An 18,972-nucleotide genomic window follows, 5' to 3' on the forward strand; every position below is an offset into this window, starting at 1 on the left:
TTTCTCTCTAGAACCTAGTGAGCCCCCTTCACCTTTTCTGCCCTTCCTCCTGAGCCAGGAGAGGGTCTCTCTCCTTTCCTGTTCCTCTACAAGCTCACTGGTCCAGGCTAAAGCCAGGCCTGTTGCAGACTCCTTGTTGTTCCCAGAACTGCAGGCCTCAATTCCCGGTGTGGCCAAAGCCATGGCTCTCATCCACCTTTCGACTACCAGCTACTATGGGCACCTGTGCCCTAAATTGCCACTCGCCACTCCCAGGACCTTCCTAGACTTCCTGGACACCTTTGTGCTGCTGAAGGGACGGATGATCCTGCAGATGAAGAGCAAGGCCCAGAGGTGAGGGAGCCCATTCCCTGCCCTGAGCCTCCTCCTGCTCCCTCGGGTCCACTCACTGGCACATTGTATCTCCAGGGTCCACCGTGCCCTGGGGAATCTGACAGCGCTATTTGAGCTGCACAGTATCCACACCAACCGTGTCTTCAAGCTGGAACAGGAGCTGAAAGACTCCCTTGTGGTAAGGGGGAGAAGACTGTGAGACATGCACAGTAGGGCCAAAGCAGAAGCCCCAAAAGAACTTTGACAGAACCAACCTTAGTTCTTTTCCCCTGGGGTCTTTCTAATCCCTGCAGCCTCCTCCTATAGAGCTTAGACTTAAAACTCCCCATGATTCTTCTAAATACATGAAACCCAGGTGTCAATTTCTGGTTGCCCCTAATACCTTGACTGCATGAAGTTCAGAATGCTCCCCAAGATATCTGTAGATTCCAGTGGGGACAGGGCAGTGATTACATTCTCATGGTCACCTCTCCCTGTGATCCTCTCCTGAATGTTTTACCACTGCCAGTTGGTACACTTCTCTTGTAGTTAACCTCTTTACCAATACCACTTTGTCCCTCTGCCTCTTCCTTCCACAAAGCACCAAATACACAAGGTTGATGTGTGCAGTGGGGAAATGTAGATGGTGATGGCAGTAGGGAGAATTTACGCTCTTTAACAGAACCAGAAATAGATTTAAATGGTATACTTGTCCTCAATGTCCTAAATTTCCTCAGCACCCTCCTCTACAGGGCATTTCCTAGTGACCAACCTTTTTTTTCTCCTCCCATCTCCCCCAAATCAGCTCCACAATGTCATTCAGCCACCCCACTTCTCATTTAGAGCTCCCCAAATAAAATTCTCATGTAATAAGAGTCTTCTTTCTAGTCCAAACCCTAAAACCTGTTGCTTTTTTTTTTCTTTTCTTTCTTTCTTTTTATTTTTGGATTTTTCTGAAGTGAGAAGCAGGGAAGCAGAGAGACAGACTCCCACATGAGCCCGACTGGGATCCACCCGGCATGCCCACCAGGGGGCGATGCTCTGCCCATCTGGGACATTGCTCTGCTGCAACTGGAGTCCTAGCGCCTGAGGCAGAGGCCATGGAGCCATCCTCAGCACCTGGGCCAACTTTGCTCCAATGGAGCCTTGGCTGCGGGAGGGGAAGAGAGAGAGAGAAAGGAGAGGGGGAAGGGTGGAGAAACAGATGGGCGCTTCTCCTCTGTGCCCTGGCCAGGAATCAAACTTGAGACTTCCACATGCCCAGCTGATGCTCTACCACTGAGCCAACCAGCCAGGGCCCCTGTTGCATCTTTATGCCCAAGAATTCTCTTTTTTTTAATAAACTAACTTCTCATATCTAGCTAAAACTTGTGGGGTGGGGTCACCATACCTTCTATGCCAAATACTCTCAGTTAAAAATGTTTTCCCAGAATAGTTTTTTTGTTTTGTTTTGCTCTGCTTTTGTGACAGAGAGAGGGACAGAGAATGACAGATAGACAGGAAGGGAGAGAGACGAGAAGCACCAATTCTTTGTTGCGACACCTTAGTTGTTCATTGATTGCTTTCTCATATGTGCCTTGACTGGGGCACTACAGCAGACCGAGTGACCCTTTGCTCAAGCCAGCAACCTTGGGCTCAAGTCAGCAACCATGTGGTCATGTCTATGATCCCATGCTCAAGCCTGTGATGCTGTGCTCAAGCTGGTAAACTCACACTCAATCCAGATGGGCCTGCACTCAACTGGCAACCTTAGGGTTTTGAACCTGAGTCCTCTACGTCCCAGTCTGACACTCTATCCACTATGCCACCACCTGATCAGGCAAAGAGGCTTTTGTTCTTTTATTTTTAATAAGAGGAATTCTGAAATACCATTTTTTCTCCTTCTTGCTACATAAGACTTTGATGCAGATTCAGGGATAACTACAGAGAAGTGAACAAATAGTGATTAACTCACAAGTGAATAGTCTGACTTACTGTCTACTGGGCTTTCAGGCTTTACAGCTCCCAATGCCTAAATTGCCACTTTTAGTTGGTGCTCTCAGGGCTGTCACCCAGTGTGGCACCATTCTAGGGGCATGGCTTACACTGAATCTAATACTGTATGTGTTTTTCATTGTGTTCTATATAAATAGTGCTCCCTGAAGTTCTCATAAAACTGTGCCTCCTACTATCCATCATTGGGAATCAGTAGTTAGCTTGCACCTCAAGACTCAGTTGAGATGCCAAAAAAAAGAGGCTTATGGAGGAAGAGGAGTCATCTCTCCCACATTTTCCATATTTCATTTTTTATCTTTTTCCCAGGATAATAAATACCAGGGATTTTTTATTCAGTTTAAGGGTGCTATAATTCTTTGATTCCCTAGGTCAGTTATATCAGAGCACAACATAAGAAGCCCAAAATATGGATGATATGTTCATAGTCTCGGGGACATTTAGTGTCCTATCCCTTGGTCATTCACTCAACAGCCATAATAGCGTGTACTTCTTTCAAGTTCTCTGCACCAGGAAATGGCACCACCAACCATCCACCCACTTAGTCATTTAAGCCAAATCCCAGAAGTCATTCTGGATAACTCTCTCTCTTTTCTTTCTCACATTCAATTAGTTCATTTCTTTATTACTGTACTCAATAAAAATTAATTGAACTTCACATTTTTTTATTGAGGCACTTACTAATATTTATGTCTATGTCTACATCTTATGTTTATATCTAGAGATAGATAGATATATAGCTGATAGATAGAATCCTTGCCACAGCCTTTTTTTTTGCGTGTGACAGAAACAGAGACAGAGGGACAGATAGGAACACACAGACAGGAAGGGAGAGAGATGAGAAGCATCAATTCTTCATGTGGCACCTTAGTTGTTCATTGATTGCTTTCTCATATATGACTTGACCTGGGGGTTACAGCAGACCAAGTGACCCCTTGCTCAAGCCAGCAATCTTGGGCTCAAGCTGGTGAGCCTTGCTTAAACCAGATGAGCCCATGCTCAAGTGGTGACCTCGGGGTTTCGAACCTGGGTCCTCTGTGTCCCAGTCCAAAGCTCTCCACTGCACCACCTCCTGGTCAGGCTGCCACAATTTTCTGAGGTGGCTATCCTTTTCCCCATTTTACAGATGAGAAAACTGAAATCTAGAAAGATTTAGAATGAGGGTTAAATGAGATCTTACATGTAAAGCATTTAAAAGTGCTGGTACATAGTAGGAGTTTAATAAATATTAGTTATTATTAATAGTATATTTTTAGAAGTGCCTCCTAATCAGAAAAATAAAGCACTGTCCTTGCCTTTATACTGCCTACTCTACTGAAAGATATAAACTAATCCAGGCAATTACAGTACCTGTGTGTAATCACAGAGAAAGTCCAGGATACTCTGAAGTATCAAGGAAGACTTTCTAGAGACAGCACAGTGCCACTGTAGGTGCTCCAAAACATTCCTTAAATATGTAAACAAATGAATTTGAAGTACATCCAAGCTGATACCTGAAGATTAGGTAAAATTTGCATAATGGGGGTGGGGAGGATGAATGTTACAGGCTGACGTAACAGCATGTGCAAAAGCCCAGAGGCAAGACAATGAGCAACACATTGGAGGAACTGAAAATCAGGAATGGCTGGAGTTGAGTACTGGGAGAGGAAAAAGAAATGAAGTTTGAAAGATGAGTAGAGGCCTCTTGTCACGGAGGCATTGTAGACCAAATGAAAGAATGGCAAGTGTGGTAAGGGACACAATGATGGTATTTGGTTTTTAGAAAAGTATCCAGGCTGCATAGAAGATGGATTAGAGGAGGGGATTAAGAGTAGAAGCCAGTGCCCTGGCCAATAGTAGTACAATGGATAGAGTACCGTCCCAGAGTGCTGAGGCTGCCATTTTGAGCCTAGGGTTGCCTGATTGAGCCCTAGGGCATGTATGAAAATCAATCAATGGGTGGACAACTGAGTGGAACAATGAGTTGATTCCTCTCTCTCCCCCCACTCTCTTCCTTTCTCTCAAAAAAGTGGATGCCAGTGAAAGTGGTCAGGAGTGAGTGAGCATAGACATAACTGATGGATATTAGGGGTGGGAGTAGACATGAGAGACATTTAGGATGTAGAATTGAAAGGCGTTGGAGATGGGTTGGCTTTGAGGGAAATAGAAGAGATGGAATCAGGGTAACAATTAGGTTTCTTCCTTAGGAAACTTGGGTGTATTTTGCCACAATTCTAAGAAAACACATTAAGCAAATGATTAAGATTGCAAGAAATCTGAGGGAGTCAATATATTCCTTTTTAGGCATGGAGAGTCTGAGGGGCTTGTGAGACACCAACGGAAAGGTTTCCACTAAGCTTAGGAAAGAATCTGGCTACAGATAGAGATTTGGGGATTATTAAAATAAAAGTGATAATCAAAGCCATGAGGCAAGGGAGGACACATAGAAATGTGGGGTGGAAAGAAAAGGGGTTCCTGAAAAAATGCTGAGAATATTTAAGGGGTGACAGAGGAAAAGACTGAGCAAGAGCAGCCAGTTAAGTTGAAGAAAGCCAAAGGAGAACACGATATCGTGAAAGGCAAGGGAGGGAAATGTTTCAACAGGAAGAGAACTGTCTCTGCGACAAATGCCACTAAAGGGTCAAGTAAGAGGAAGAGTGTAGCATAACAACCAAGCACATAGGCTTGGATTCAGATTGCCTGAGCCTGTATGGCAGGTCAGGAGAAGCAACCACCAACTTGGGGCTGCATTACTAGATATAGAACTCACAGACCAGAAAGTGACATCTCCAAAGCTCAGTCTGTTTCTGTGGCTTATTTGGAGTTCAACTTGATCGCCCTGACTATCAAGTGAAGAGTCAGTGAAAGAATGGCAAGTATGGTAAGGATACAATGATGATATTTGGGCTTTGGAGTCCCAAGCCCATGGAGTCTTCCCTTGAGGTATTCCTACCTGGTCTAGGATCTGGAGCTGCAACCTGGGTCTCTGTTCACAGAACCTCAGCACATTGCATCAGCAGCTAGAGCAAGGCAAGCTCCTGTACAAGCAGCAACTGGGAGAGTGTCAGCAGCAAGAGAACCTCATTAAGAACCTGACCAAGCAGTTGGATGCCCTGCGAGCTCAGCACGAGGCTTTCCTGGAGAAGGTGGGCCCTTCCTGTCACCTACCCTGCACTGCTCCTCTCTTGGGAGAGGGCAGCCCCTGATAGGACGCCCAGAGGAGAGGATGGGTGATTTGTCATGGAGTCTCCCGGAGAAGGTGGCAAAGGTAATAAAATGGTTTGAGGAATGGTCCCTTCATAGGGACTCCTAAGGGGAGATGATCCCTCTTGGCAATACCTCAAACAAAGAAGACATTTCAGGAGCTCACTTCAAGAGTGAATCTCGGCCCTGGACAATGGTTGAGTGGATAGAGTGTTGGCCCAGTGTATGGATGTAATGGGTTCAATTCCCAGTCAGGGCACACAGGAGAAAGGATCATCTGCTTCTCTTCCCTTCCCTTTACCCTTTCTCTCCCCTTTTCCCTCTTACAGACAGTGGCTCAGTTGGTTCGAGTATGACCCTGGGTGCTGAAGATAGCTTAGTTGGTCTGAGGATGTCAGCCTTAGGTGCTATAAATGGCTCAGTACTTGAGCATTGGCCCTGGATGGGTTTGCTGGGAAGATCCTGGCCGGGGTGCATACAGGAGTCTGCCTCACTATCTTCCCTCTCCTCACCTAAAAAAAAAAAAAAAAAAAAAAAAAAAGTGACTCTCTCCTCATTTAGATGGGCAAGGCATTTCTTGGGCCCCTGAACCAGCTGAAGGTGACTGACTTTGAGGAGATACGGAGCTATCGAGCACCACCAGAATCTGTGATCCAGGTGACTGATGCACTGTGTGACCTCTTCCACCGCGAAAGAGGCTGGGCCAGTGCTAAGCAGCTGTTATGCACTGAGGATTTTTATCAGGTAGGGAATGTGGGGCCTAATGGATGAGCAAAGCGGAGGTATAAAGGGGACACTTGACAAGGTGAGGATGTTGGGTCAAGGTTCTGACCATCTATGTCTCCCCTACCCCTTTTAACATAAACTCTCCCAGGAGCTGGTGTTCTTCCCCAAGGACAAGATGACAGACTCCGAGGTAATAAAGTTAACCCTAGCTCTGAAGGCTCCAGGTATGAACGACGCAGCACTGCGGGCAGTAAGTGTACCTGCAGCAAGCCTGGCAGCCTGGCTCCGGGCGGTTCTGCACTATAGGCTGGCACGGAACCGAGGACTGCCCACGGGCCTACTGCTGCGGCAGGTAGAGGCGACACTGGCTCGGGAGGAGGCTCGCCTGGCCCACTACCAGTTCCAGGCTCAGAACATGCTAGAGCAAAATTTGGCCCTGGCCAAGAAGCTAGAAGACGCCCAGGCTTCCCATGACCATCTGGTAGAGGATCTCAACAGGGCTCAGTGTGGCCAGTATCACAAGTGGCCCATAAGGTCTGCATTGCTCATGCCCATGCATTCCTGGACTACAGAGCTCCAGGTAACCAGCCCCTCCCAGATCCCCCTCCCCCGCCAGGCTCACTTCTGCACCACTGCCTGCGCCCCTCTGCACTGCCTGTGCCCTCCCTGCCCCTCTTGCCATGCTTTCCTCCATACTCTGCCTTGCGCCCTCTCTGCCAGACCCTCTGCCTCTACCTTCCTTACTGGCCACACACCCTCTGGTCTTCCTTCCACACCAGAAGCTGAAGGGGCACTGCGCGACTGTGTTTGGAGATGCCCTCCTGTGTTCAGCTGCCATCATTTACCTGGGTCCCTTCCCACCACTGCGGCGCCAGGAGCTCCTGGCCAAGTGGCTGGCTCTGTGTAGGGGCTTTCAGGAGACCCTGGGCCCAGATGACGTGGCACAAGCCCTGAAGCAGAATCAGAAATCTGTCATCACGCCACCAAACCCTCCCCTGCTCTCCATACGCTCTCCCTTCAGCCTTCTGTCTGTGCTGAGTTCTGAATCTGAGCAGTCCCAGTGGGACCGAGACCTGAAGCCCCAGGCAAAGTCCGCTCGCCTGGCAGGCCTGCTTCTGCGAAGTCAGACTCACTACTTCAGTTGCCGTTGGCCCTTGGTACTTGACCCTGGCAACCAGGCCCTCATCTGGCTGAACCCACTGCCTCTGAAAGGTACTAGATGCTTGGCCCCAGATTCCGGCAAGGGCACAGGTAAAGCAAGCCAGGGGTAATAATCACAATGCTTCTCAGGTGTCTGAACCGCTCCATACTCGAGACATAGTGATCTTCCCTTTCATACTGAATACACTAAATTTTTGTGGCCAAGGTATCCCAGATTTCACCAGCCTATTAAATTAGGTCACATTAATGTCTTTGGCCTATATTGCAATGACTTTGAATCTATGTGGCTGATCAGTTCATGATCTTCTATTCCCCTGGTCTGATCAGCACTATTGGAAACTTGGCCAATAACTCAGAGCTTTACAACCCAAATTTATCCTGTGTTCAGGAATTCAGAGGAAATATTTCTATTGGTTCTGCTTGAATCAGAAACCCATCTGGAAGGAATGTGAGAAGGAACATTTCCTAGAGGAAGGGAGGGAGGGTGTTTATTTCCCAGAAGGAAGGGTTAGGGGTAAGAATAGCAGACATCTTCAATGGAAGGTATATAATAAAGTGGTCTGTAAGATGGGCTCTATAATCAGATATTTGGGTCAAATATCTTTCCTTTGCTAGCTATTGACCTAAGGCAAGGTACTTCTCTCTATATCTAAGTTTATTTGCCAATAAAATCAGGGTCTTAGTTATACCCACCTCATAAAGTGTTGTATTAGGTATGGTAATTCATTTAAAAGGGGTTTTACCCAGTGCCTAATATGTAATAGTTACACAAAATGTTAGTCATTATTACTACTAATATATTACTGCTACCAGGATTACAGCCCATTCCTTGGCTCTTCAGCGCTACTTTCCATTGTGCCCATGCACGATTACAAACATTCCCATTATAGACCTATCACATGTGTAACTATAAATGAATGCACCCCCTAAGAGATACCCTGAAGAAACCTCTAACTGCTGCATACAATTCTGAGTCCAGGAATTCTGAATGATGTTCACTACTCTTGATTAGATATGGATGTGGCTCTTCATGATCTGTAACCTATGATGGATTACATGCCATCTCACCATACCAATATATCTGATATGCAAAGTGAAGCAAGATCAAATCACAATAAACTTTCTGCTTAAAAACTTGAGAAAGGGTAAGAAACATACACTGTAGTTCAGTCTCTAATATGTACTATATAATGTCAGACAGAGATAGTAATACATTATCCCACTAGCTATGGAGTTCCTGGATGCCAGTTCAGCAGCCCTCGGTCCTGATCAATATTATAATTTTCTTTGCTCATTGCCCTCAGGGCTATCTGTGAAATGAAAGTTAGGCAAAGAGTCTCTATTTGTAACTGTTCTGCCGGAAATGTCCACCTCCTACTGTAATCAATATGGGGGTTTAGGATTTGCCTTAAAATTAAGCAGACACGGATTACTTGTTACCAGATGGGAGATTTTCTGGCGAATCCCCTAAATCTCTCATATTTTTTCTGCAAATTTCATTTATAAAGACTCTATTAGCTGTTAACCAATGCCATAAATTTTGGTACATTGTCATTCTTGATTTTAAACCATACCTTCCAGATTCTGTCTCTTAAAACTGGTTCTGGGGGCTCCAGCAATTCCACTAAGCCTACTGTATGTAATTGTCATCCATCTAAATCTTGGCCTTCACCTCAGAGCTGTAAGTAAGAAAATAGTCTGAGGATAGTGAACTGAGGCTATTGGCCATGGAATGCAGCCCCTTTACTTGGGCTGTATCCAAATCAAATGGGGAATTGAGGCTATTATCTTTGTCAGGCAAGGAGTACATAGAGAGAAGTGCTTGGGGTGGACTTTGGTAATCAGGCTTTCCTGATTCTCCAGGCTTCTTTAGTAACCCAGAACTTCCTATTCCATGTAACATGAGGTAGAGAATCATTTTTGCAAATCAGCAAGGTGCATGAAGATTTTATCTGTGGTCTGAAATTGCTTGCTACGAGCAAAAAGAAATTCCCTTAAAGATTCTCTCATTGAAGTAGAGAGAAATAGCCAGCACACTCCAATATCTTCTACTAAATCCATTAAAGTTCAGTGAGTACATGGTCTGAGTCCCATGAGATAAGCCAATTTCTTTTATTTTCTTTTTTTAAAAATTTTTCTGAAGTGAGAAGTGGGGAGGCAGAGTGACAGACTCCCGGCATGTGCCCGACTGGGATCCACCTGGCATGCCCACCAGGGGGCGATGCTCTGCCCATCTAGGGTGTTGCTAGGCTGCAACCAGAGCCATTCTATCGCCTGAGTGGAGGCCATGGAGCCATCCTCAGTGCCCAGGCCAACTCCGCTTCAATGGAGCCTTGGTTTTCAGGAGGGGAAGAGGGAGACAGAGAGAAAGGAGGAGGGGGAGGGGTGGAGAAGAATATGGGTACCCTGGCCAGGAATCAAACCCTAGGACTTCCACATGCCGGGCTGATGTTCTACCGCTGAGCTAACCTGCCAGGGCCAAGCTAATTTCTTACCTACCACATAGCCTAGCCACTTTTCCAGTATGGAAAAGAACAACACTCATTGCTTCCCCTACCCTCCAACGTACTGTGTCAGTTAGGAATGTTATCACTGACAATAACAAAAACCCAACTTACTATAGGGATTTATTTATCTTATATTATAAGAAGTACTGAGATAAGCAGGTACAGGGCTCCAGTGTTGCCTTCAAACACCCGGATGGAAACAGATAGTGGTGTTATGTAGCCACAAGCCCAGAATTCCTGAAGCCACCAGGAGCTGGAGGAGGCAAGGAAGGAGTCTACTTTAAAGCCTTCAAAGGGAATGTAGTCTTGCCAACACTTTGATTTTGGACTTCTGGCCTCTAGAATTATGGGGAAAATTTTCTGTTGTTTCAAGCCACCATATTTGTGGTAATTTGATATTGAATTGGTTGCTATCCCTCTAGGCATCATGTCAGAATTGTTGATAGCCATTTCTGTTCCTTTTGTCAGGAAAACAAAAGATCTTTCAGAAGTCTGAATAGCCAGATGTAGTAGGCAGAATTTGGCTCCCATAACCTCTGTCCTCCGGTGTTACTCCTCTAATTATGTTATGTGGCAAGAGAGACTCTGTAGTTGTAATTAAGGTTACTAATCAAATGATCTTAAGATAGAGATATTATCTTTGATTATCTGGGTGTGCTCAAAGCCCAGTGTAATCAATCAAAGAAGACAGGAGGAAAGAAGGGAAAGTCAAAAGATTGGAAACACAAAAAGGATTTAATGAAATGCTGCTGGCTTGAAGGTGGAGTGGGCCACAGGGAAAGAGTGGAAAGGAAACCATAAGGCTGGGAAGAGGCCTTAAGTCCCAGATGATGCCTTGAGTTTAGCCCAGTGTAACCCTGAAGCAGAGTATCCAGTTATGCTGTGCTGGGCTTCTAACCTACAGGACTGAGATAATAAACAGTTGTTGTTTTCAGCTGCTAAATTTGTGGTAATTTGTTAAGCAATAGGAAGTGAATAGTGGCCCCTCGTCCATTGTGGGGGTTGGGCTCCAGAACTCCCCGCGATAGGGGAAAAGCCACGAAGTAGCAACCTTATATTTATTTTATTTACATATTTTTAAGGCTTTATAAACTCTGCCCACACTCTTATAAACCTTTCCCACACTTATTTTGCTTATTTTACTGCAAAAATAATTAAAATAATAAATATATGAAAATACCTATGTACCACAAAATCCCACGATATAGCGAAAAATCTGTGATACAAAATTCAATATATACAATTTAAAAATCCGCGATACAGGGAGACCACCAAAAGTAAACCAAGATATGGCGAGGGACGACTGTATACCAAACTATAGACTCAGCAACCTCCGCTTGCCTACTACTTAAGTGCTTAATACTTTAAAAAATTTTTGAATTTCTTAATACTTAAAAAAATAATAAATATTTTTCTTGTCTGGATCCTTTTGTAGAGGAGGCAAAAGGGAAGGGGCTGGGGTGGCTGCTGGTTAGCCAGACATCTGTGTCCACCACACTGCCCATGACTGGGCTAACTCCACAGTTGCTGGCCTTTCACTTACAAGCACTGATTTCTATAGTAGCTACGGCTCTTTTAGTTGTTAGTGACAGATTAGTTTAGGCAAAGAGGGAAATACACTGACTCTTCAATCTACAGAAAGGCAGAAATGGAGCTGATTGCTGGGGTGACCAGAACCCCTCCCTGGAATTTTATAGTAATAATGATGATAGTTAACATTTATTGACTGCGTTCTAGGTGCCAGCTCTCTATGTATTATTTCATGTCATCTTCACAGTAACCCTCTGAGGGGCTCACTGATATCAACCCCATTTGCAGATAAGGAAACTGAGTCACAAAGAGCTTAAGTGGCTCCCCTCGTGAGATGGAGCTCTGGGGTGAGCGTGCTCCCGAGCAGACTCACGCCTTCTCTGAGAAGAGCTGCTCTGCGTCTTTGTGCCGCAGGGAAGGGCGACAGCTCAAATCAAGAAAAGGAGTGTAAAGAGGAGGACATGCAAGAGGAAGATCACGAGAGTGAAGAGAATGACAAGGCAAAGGACAAGACAAAAGAGAAGGAGGCAGAGGACACGGAAAAGGAGGAGAAGGAGGAAAAGGAAGAGAAGCAAGTGCAAGAGAACAAGAAGGGTGGGATGGAGAGACAGGAATCGTGGCCCACCTCTGAGCCCCCATCTCCGCCAGCTCCCTACCTCCATGTGCTCTCGGGCTCTGACCCAGACCTGGGTCCTCAGCTCCTGGAGGCAGCTGCAGGTGGTAAGAACTGGTCCCTTCCCACCACGACCTCCTTCTGACCCCACCCCGCCACCCCACCCCCACTCTGTGGCCCCGCAGACCTCACGGCCTATTCTGACCTCCGTTCCCACCTTCATCTGGGCCATGAACTCTGTTGAAGGGCCCTGAGGGAACCCTGCTGTCCGCCAGAGGGGAGCTTGTCAGAGACAGCTTTTGTGCACGGGAGTGTCCACATGCTGGCATGCTGGGTAGGGTATCCTTGCTTCCCCCTCACAGGCGTGCCCGTGCTACTGACCAACATGGAGCTGGGCTTGGGGTGCCAAGAACTGCAATGGCTACTGCAGCGGGAGCAGCTGAGCCCACCCCAGGTGCAGCCTGGTTTCTGTCTCTATCTGAGCACTACCCTCCTTCTTGGTGCCTTGGAAAAAGGTGAGGCCCAGTGGGTAAGTTGCCAGCTCAGCTTTGTGAACATACTAGGCCCCCAGCTTCACTCAGTCTTGCCCAGAGCAGGCTCAGTACTGTAGCAGGGAACCACACTCCCTGTGCACCCCACCCTCTGGCTCTGCCCAGGGGAAAAGTTTAAGTGTCTCCCATGTGATCCCAAGCACTAGGCTGTGAACTGCTGAAGGGGCTGAATGTGCTGGATCTGGGCCTGAACATGGACATCCTAGAAGAACAGATGCTGCATGAAATCTTGTGCACAGAGCGTCCTGAGCTCGAGAGCTGCTGGCAGGACCTCAAGATGAGAATCCTGGACACCTGTGAAGCTGTGGAGGCTGCTGAGGTTTGGGGTCTGCTCTATGGGTTGGGATAAGCTTTGGAGGGGCCCAGGTATGGGGATGGAAAAGGGTGGAAATGATGGGGGACTGTGAGGTAAAAGGCCAAATCCATGCAACAAATGACTGTTATATGCAGGAGCGGCTCCTGCTGATGCTACTGTTGCAGAACCCAAACCACCAGAAACCAGCCAAGTTCCTGCGGGACATGGTAAGGACACAAGCAAAGCTATGCCAGCTGCGTGCCCACTACGAGGAGCTAGAAGACCTGAAGCTGCAGGAGGTGGTACTGTGGGTACCCTATCGGCTTGTGGTCTGGCATGCAATGGCCATTATCAAGGCCCTTAGCCCACTGCAGAATCTGCTGCCACCTTTCCGTATGAGCCCAGAGAACTGGCTGGCAGCCACCAAGCAGGCCCTGAATAGAGTAAAACAGTGTGAGAATCACTACGGACAGGACCTGCCCAGCCATCTGCTACAGCTCAGAACACAGCTGACTCGCCAGCTGCTGGGCAGCACCGTGGCTGCTCTGGGCCTGACCCACATGCCCTTGGTAGGTGTCCTGGGTGCTTTGGCTCTGCTGCAGGTGGCAAGGAAGGCACCAAATCAGGAGAGGCTGGCACTCTGGCCTGGACTGGCAGCCTCTCCCAGCATAGGATATAGCAAGCCCATCCCAGGTGTGGCTCGACCAGCCTGGCTAGGGCCAAGAGCCTGGCAGGAATGTGGAATGTTAGAGCTGCTGCCCGCATTTGCTGGGCTGCGTGTATCCCTGTCCAGCCACTCCAGTGTTTGGCAGGCTTACCTGTCGCTGTCATCTACGGTGCTGGGGCCTGCGCCTGGGCCTGGACCTGGACCTGACCCACTCAGCCTCCTCCAGAAGCTGATCCTGTGGCGTGTGCTGAGACCCGAGTGCCTTGCTGGTGCCTTGGCAGACTTCACCACCAGCCTCCTGGGCCGGCCCCTGGATGAAAACCTTATTGCCTCCACCATATCCTTTGAACACAGTCAGGCTACTCAGCCCCTGCTGATCTTGTTGCCACCACCTGGACATCCCGCAGCCATCTTGCATCCCCTGACTGTCATCCAGAAACTGGCTGCCCAGCACGAGCAGGTCTGAGCCAAGCCTTTTGGCCACAGAGCAACCAGGGTCCCATGGGCTGGGCTGAGCTGGAGGTGGGGCCTCCCAACATTTTCATGGATCTTTCTGGATTACCCAAGAACTTTTGGGATCATTGTGGCATTCCTCTGGGTCCCTGGATCTCCTGGGTCACCTAACTATCAATTCTATATATTCTGACATTTCGCTGTGATCCCCAGGGACAGAAGCATCTGGAGGTGATTGCCCTGGGCTCTGAGGCCTGGGACCCAGTCTCTGTTATGGTTGGCACTCTATGCCAGGCCATGCGCAAAGGGCACTGGCTGGTGCTGGAGAACTGTCACCTGATGCCTCAGTGGCCAAGAGAGCTGCTGCAGCCCTTGCTGGGGCTGTTGGATGGAGCCAAGGGTGAGTTTGCTGCCGAGAGATTGTTTCTAAGACCCTTTGGGCCTGGCTTGAACTCTTAGGCCTCCTGGCCAGTCCCCTAGCTTCAAGCCTGTCCTCTGTGTCTAACTCCTGACTCCTTAGTCTCAAGTCTGATCCCTAGATTTGTCTGACCCCTAGTGGCCTCGGGGCAGGAGTTAGAACTGCTTTTAGCCCAACCTGCAAGCAGGAATGTGATCCACAGAGATTTCCGTCTATGGCTTATTGTGTCTGCAGAAGCTATTGCTTCCTTACCAGGTGATGAGCCTCTACCCCTTACCCTACGCCTCACAGATGGGGTGGGGGGAGGGCAACTGTGCTGTGCTGACTCAGCACTCTCCTTCCTCTCCAGCTGTGCTGACTCAGCACTGCAAGCCTGTTTTCTGGGAGCAGTCCTTGGAGCTGGGCCATGTCTTGATCAACAGTGTGGAGCTAGCCCAGCAAGCACTCTTGAAGCAATCGCCTGCCAGGGCACTGCCTCTGCTTCTCCTACACAGCCTCCTGCTGCACAGGCAGCTCTATGGAATGAAGCTGCAGGCACACAGAGGGCGCTGGTGAGGGACCCACCCATCCTGCTCAGTTGCTCATGCAGCAAATACTGAGTGTTTCCCACAGGTTGAGATTCACCTCTGGGGAGCACCGAAGTGTGCGGGCAGGGGAAAGCTAAGGAAAACTTCTCCAAGGACTTCAGATGTTGCTTTGAATTGAGTCTTGAAAGCAGAGGCAGATCAGGTGGAGATGGGGCCTTTCTGAGCAGAGGGAAGTCAGCTCAGCAGGGGGGAGAAGATGGCAGTGTGCTGAGGTGGACGTGCTGGGAGCTGAATGGGAGAGATGAGGCTATGGTAAAGGGGTCTGATTTTATCCCGAGGCCAGTGGGAAGGCACTGAAAGGTTTTAAGTAGGAGAAGAAATGTGATCCTACTTGTCTGTTGGAAAGATCACTCTGGCCTCAGTGTGGAGAAGGGAGCAAACAGGCTAGGCTGGAGGCAAGCGGAACAGTTTTCGGAGGCTCTGGAAGCCCTGAGTGATGAGATCGTGGTGGTAGGGACTAGAGCTGTCACAGGAGGGACGAAGAGTAAATATGGGGTGAGGAGGAGAAGGAGTCAAGTATGGCTTCTAGATTTTTGCCTTGAATTGGGTGGCTGGTATGGAGGGAAATGATGGTTTCTGTCGAAAGCATGTTGTTTGAAGTGCCAAGTGGCAATCACTAGTAAGCCTTCATGAATCTGGAACTCAAGAAAGAGGTTTGGGCTAGAGAGAAAGATATGAGTCCTCAGCATATAGATGGTTTTGAAATCCTACTTCCTGCTCACTACTGTCACCCCCCACACCCCCCGTCCCCAGGAGTCAAGTGACCCTGACCCGGGTCCTTCAGATCCAAGAGCAGCTGTGGGCCAGCCTTAGCAACCCCTGTACTGCCATGCAGGAGCTGGCTGGTGAGGTCCTTCCTGCCCCTTATGTAGCCGTCAGCCCCAGGACAGACTGGAGGGGGGTGGGGGTGGGAGTACTGAGGCAGGGACATCACTTACAACTGTGGTTTGGGAAGTGGTAGAAATGGGAGGGCTGGAACTGAGGGGCTCTGCCCTCCTCTTCAGCTTCAGTTTTCTATGGGGGTCCCGTGGGAGACGATAAGGACAGGGAGGCCCTGGTTAGTCTCGCTGACGCCTGCCTGAGCCCCAGCAGTGGGAGTTGGGACCAACCACACACCCCCCAGCATCTGCTGGCCACTCTGATGCCCAGCCTAGGTAAGCTCCACTCAGGTATCTGTGTTGGGATGGGGAACAGCCCAGTATAGTGCCGTCCTCCTGGGAATGTGAACAGCAGCGCCACCAAAGGAGAGGAGGGGGAATATTCACAGTTGTGGGATGATGGCTTACAGTGTCAGAGGAAGGCCTGCTCCCATGGGTCTGGGGTGGGAAGAGTCCATCTTGTCTCTCAACCCTTACCTCCACCTCCAAGAGCTAGAGGAACTGGATGCTGTGGCAGAATGCAAGGCCCAGATGCACGTACTGCCCACACCACCTGAACCTGGGACCTGTGGACTGAGTGCTGGCCCCCAGGTCTGGCTGTTGCGACATCAGAGTCGTGCTCTCCTGAGCGCCCTGCAACGGAGTTCACCCGCTTGGGTGCCTGCACCTCAGGGAGGCTCCCGGCGCATGGAAAGCCGGCTGCGGCAGCGTCTGGTTCTAGCCAAGCGAAGACTGGAGTCGTTGCAGGCTCTGCTGAAGAAGACCACTTGCCAAGAAGAGCCTGGCGCCGGGTGCATGGGGATGGGTCTAAAAGCAGGGCGGCCTATAGAGGGATTCCTCCAGATGGAGGTGCTAGAACTGAGCCAGCTGGTGAGCACGCTGCACCAGGACCTCAACTGCCTGTTGCAGCACCTAAAGGGCGCGCTTCCGTGTGCCTCCCCCCGCTGTGCAGCAGTGGCCCACGCTCTCTGGACTGGCCGCCTACCCCCGCCTTGGCGATGCCATGCACCTGCTGGGCCACAGCCACCCTGGCACTGGCTGCGACAGCTGTCACATCGTGGGCAGCTGTTGGTTCGCTACCTAGATGTGAACACTGAAGTACCAAAGCGTGTCTTTCACCTCTCAGCCTTTCTCCACCCACACCGCCTGCTGCTGTCATTGCGCTGGGAGGCTGCCTTGGCTGTGGTCTCCCTGGACCACTACCTGCCCAGCTCCAATTTGCCTGGTTGCCAGTGCTCCAGCCCCAGTCATCTTCCCCATCAACCTCAGGAGCTGAACAGCAATCCTCTGCACTTCCAGGTGTCTTCCCGCAGCCCCTTCATGTCCAGTTCTGCCCCCTCAGCTTTCCTGACTACACCTCACAGCTAACCTGCCTCGCCTCTTTGCGATCTCGTCCCATAGCCCTATCTGCTTTTCTGATCCTACCCTACAAAGAGCCCTTACCCTCCTAGCCGTGCCTGACCAACTTCTGTTGCCCCTAGGTGTTAAACAGCCCGAAGCCCGTGGTTCCGGAGACAGGGCTGCTGCTGATTGGGCTACAGCTCTGGAATGCTGAGTGGGACCTGCTAGCAGGGGCCTTGCAGGACAGTCCCTCCAGCCAGCCCAGCCCTTTGCCTCCAGTCAGTGTCAGCGCTCAGGCCCAGGACACCAATGACCAGCCACCTCCTGCTGGCCTGGCTGTATATTCCTGTCCTGTGTACATGGAAGGGCCCTTGGGCATTACTAGGCTGCACAGCAGGAATATTGTAATGCACCTGCCCCTGCCCACCAAGCTCAGCCCCGCCATCTGTGTTCAACGAAGAGTCCATGTGTGCAGCCCACCCCTGCATTGAGCCCACAACCCAAATAAAATTGGAGTGATTGGATGAAAGGGTTCTAAGATTTGTAAGGGGTGTCCAGTGTATGCACACTGAGGATGTGACACACTGAGGGAAAGCAGTGTGCACAACTAAGAGAAGAGGTGTGTTCACATGGAAGGTAGAAGAGGACGTGTGCTTGGCACTCCCTGGAGGGAGTGTGGGGACACTAGGGAGAACTGGGCCTGGTACGGCCATGCCTAGGCAGATCTGGGGATGGCTAGTATGCAGGATTCCGAATCCTTGCCAAGCTCTGTACTGTGGTCTCAACATCTGTGCTAAATCTACAAGGGGTATTTCTAAAGGGATAATATTAGCACTCAAAGGCACTTAGTGGTATAACTGGGACTGTTCCCATCCTAGCAGTCATCCTTCCCCTACAAGAGATTCTCTGAATGTGCTACACACACACACACACACACACACACACACACCAAGATTCAGGGTCTATTTCATCCAACAATTATTTGTTCCACATTCCTTTGAACCAGGTGCTCTTCCAGGTACTAATGAGGTTGTTCTAATGTAGAGAGACAGACAATAAAAGGCCAAATATAAATAAGTTAAATCTAGTGACTTTTAAGTGCTATTAAAAAATAAAGTAGGCTGGTATGTTATAGGGTATCCAAAGAGAAGCAGTTAATATTTTGGTGGTTAGGGAAGGCTTCCTGAACATTTGAAAGGAAGTATTTCCAGTAGAGAGCTTGGAAGGTGCAAAAGTTTTGAGGCAGAACAACCCTGGGGTGCCTGACCAGTGGTGACGCAGTGGATAGAGCATCAACCTGGGTTGTTGAAGACCCAGGTCTGAAACCTCGAGGTCACCAGCTTGAGAGCGGGCTCATCTGGCTTCAGCCCAGGCTCACCAGCATGAACGTGGGGTTGCTGGTCTGAGCATGGGATCATGTTAATGATCACTAGCTTAAGCCTGATGTTGCTGGCTTGAGCAAGGGGTCAAGGACTCGGCTGGAACCTCCTGAGCAAGGTACATTGAGCAGTAATCAATGAACAATTAAAGTGCTGCAACTACAAGTTGGAGACAGAATGAATGGATTTAGGAAATATTCTGAAGGCAAAGCCAGCAGGACTAGCTAATGGGATAGATGTGAAGACTGAAGGAAGAGGACAGATCTACAATGAGTCCTAGGTTTTGGGTGTCAGCAAGTAGGTGGATCATGGGTCATTAATTGAGATGGGCAATCTGAGGGTGAAACAGGTTGGGGGTTGGGAATCAAGCTCTGCTTTA

General features: G+C 49.0%; 1 protein-coding gene across 1 annotated transcript in view; it reads left to right on the forward strand.

Annotated features, from left to right (window-relative positions):
- The window catches only part of DNHD1 (dynein heavy chain domain 1), a 96,859-nt gene extending 79,154 nt beyond the window's left edge, over positions 1-17,705 (forward strand). The window contains 17 exon segments of the mRNA XM_066252796.1: positions 129-333; positions 409-511; positions 5,280-5,429; positions 6,049-6,231; positions 6,362-6,793; positions 6,993-7,464; positions 11,826-12,131; positions 12,387-12,539; positions 12,716-12,894; positions 13,026-13,997; positions 14,204-14,390; positions 14,547-14,663; positions 14,758-14,959; positions 15,749-15,840; positions 16,000-16,149; positions 16,364-17,172; positions 17,355-17,705. Of these exon segments, the coding sequence (XP_066108893.1) occupies positions 129-333; positions 409-511; positions 5,280-5,429; positions 6,049-6,231; positions 6,362-6,793; positions 6,993-7,464; positions 11,826-12,131; positions 12,387-12,539; positions 12,716-12,894; positions 13,026-13,997; positions 14,204-14,390; positions 14,547-14,663; positions 14,758-14,959; positions 15,749-15,840; positions 16,000-16,149; positions 16,364-17,172; positions 17,355-17,705 (5,063 nt within the window).
- The last annotated feature ends 1,267 nt before the right edge of the window (positions 17,706-18,972 follow it).

This window comes from Saccopteryx bilineata, chromosome 1 (genome assembly GCF_036850765.1).
Source record: "Saccopteryx bilineata isolate mSacBil1 chromosome 1, mSacBil1_pri_phased_curated, whole genome shotgun sequence".
Lineage (NCBI taxonomy): Eukaryota > Metazoa > Chordata > Mammalia > Chiroptera > Emballonuridae > Saccopteryx > Saccopteryx bilineata.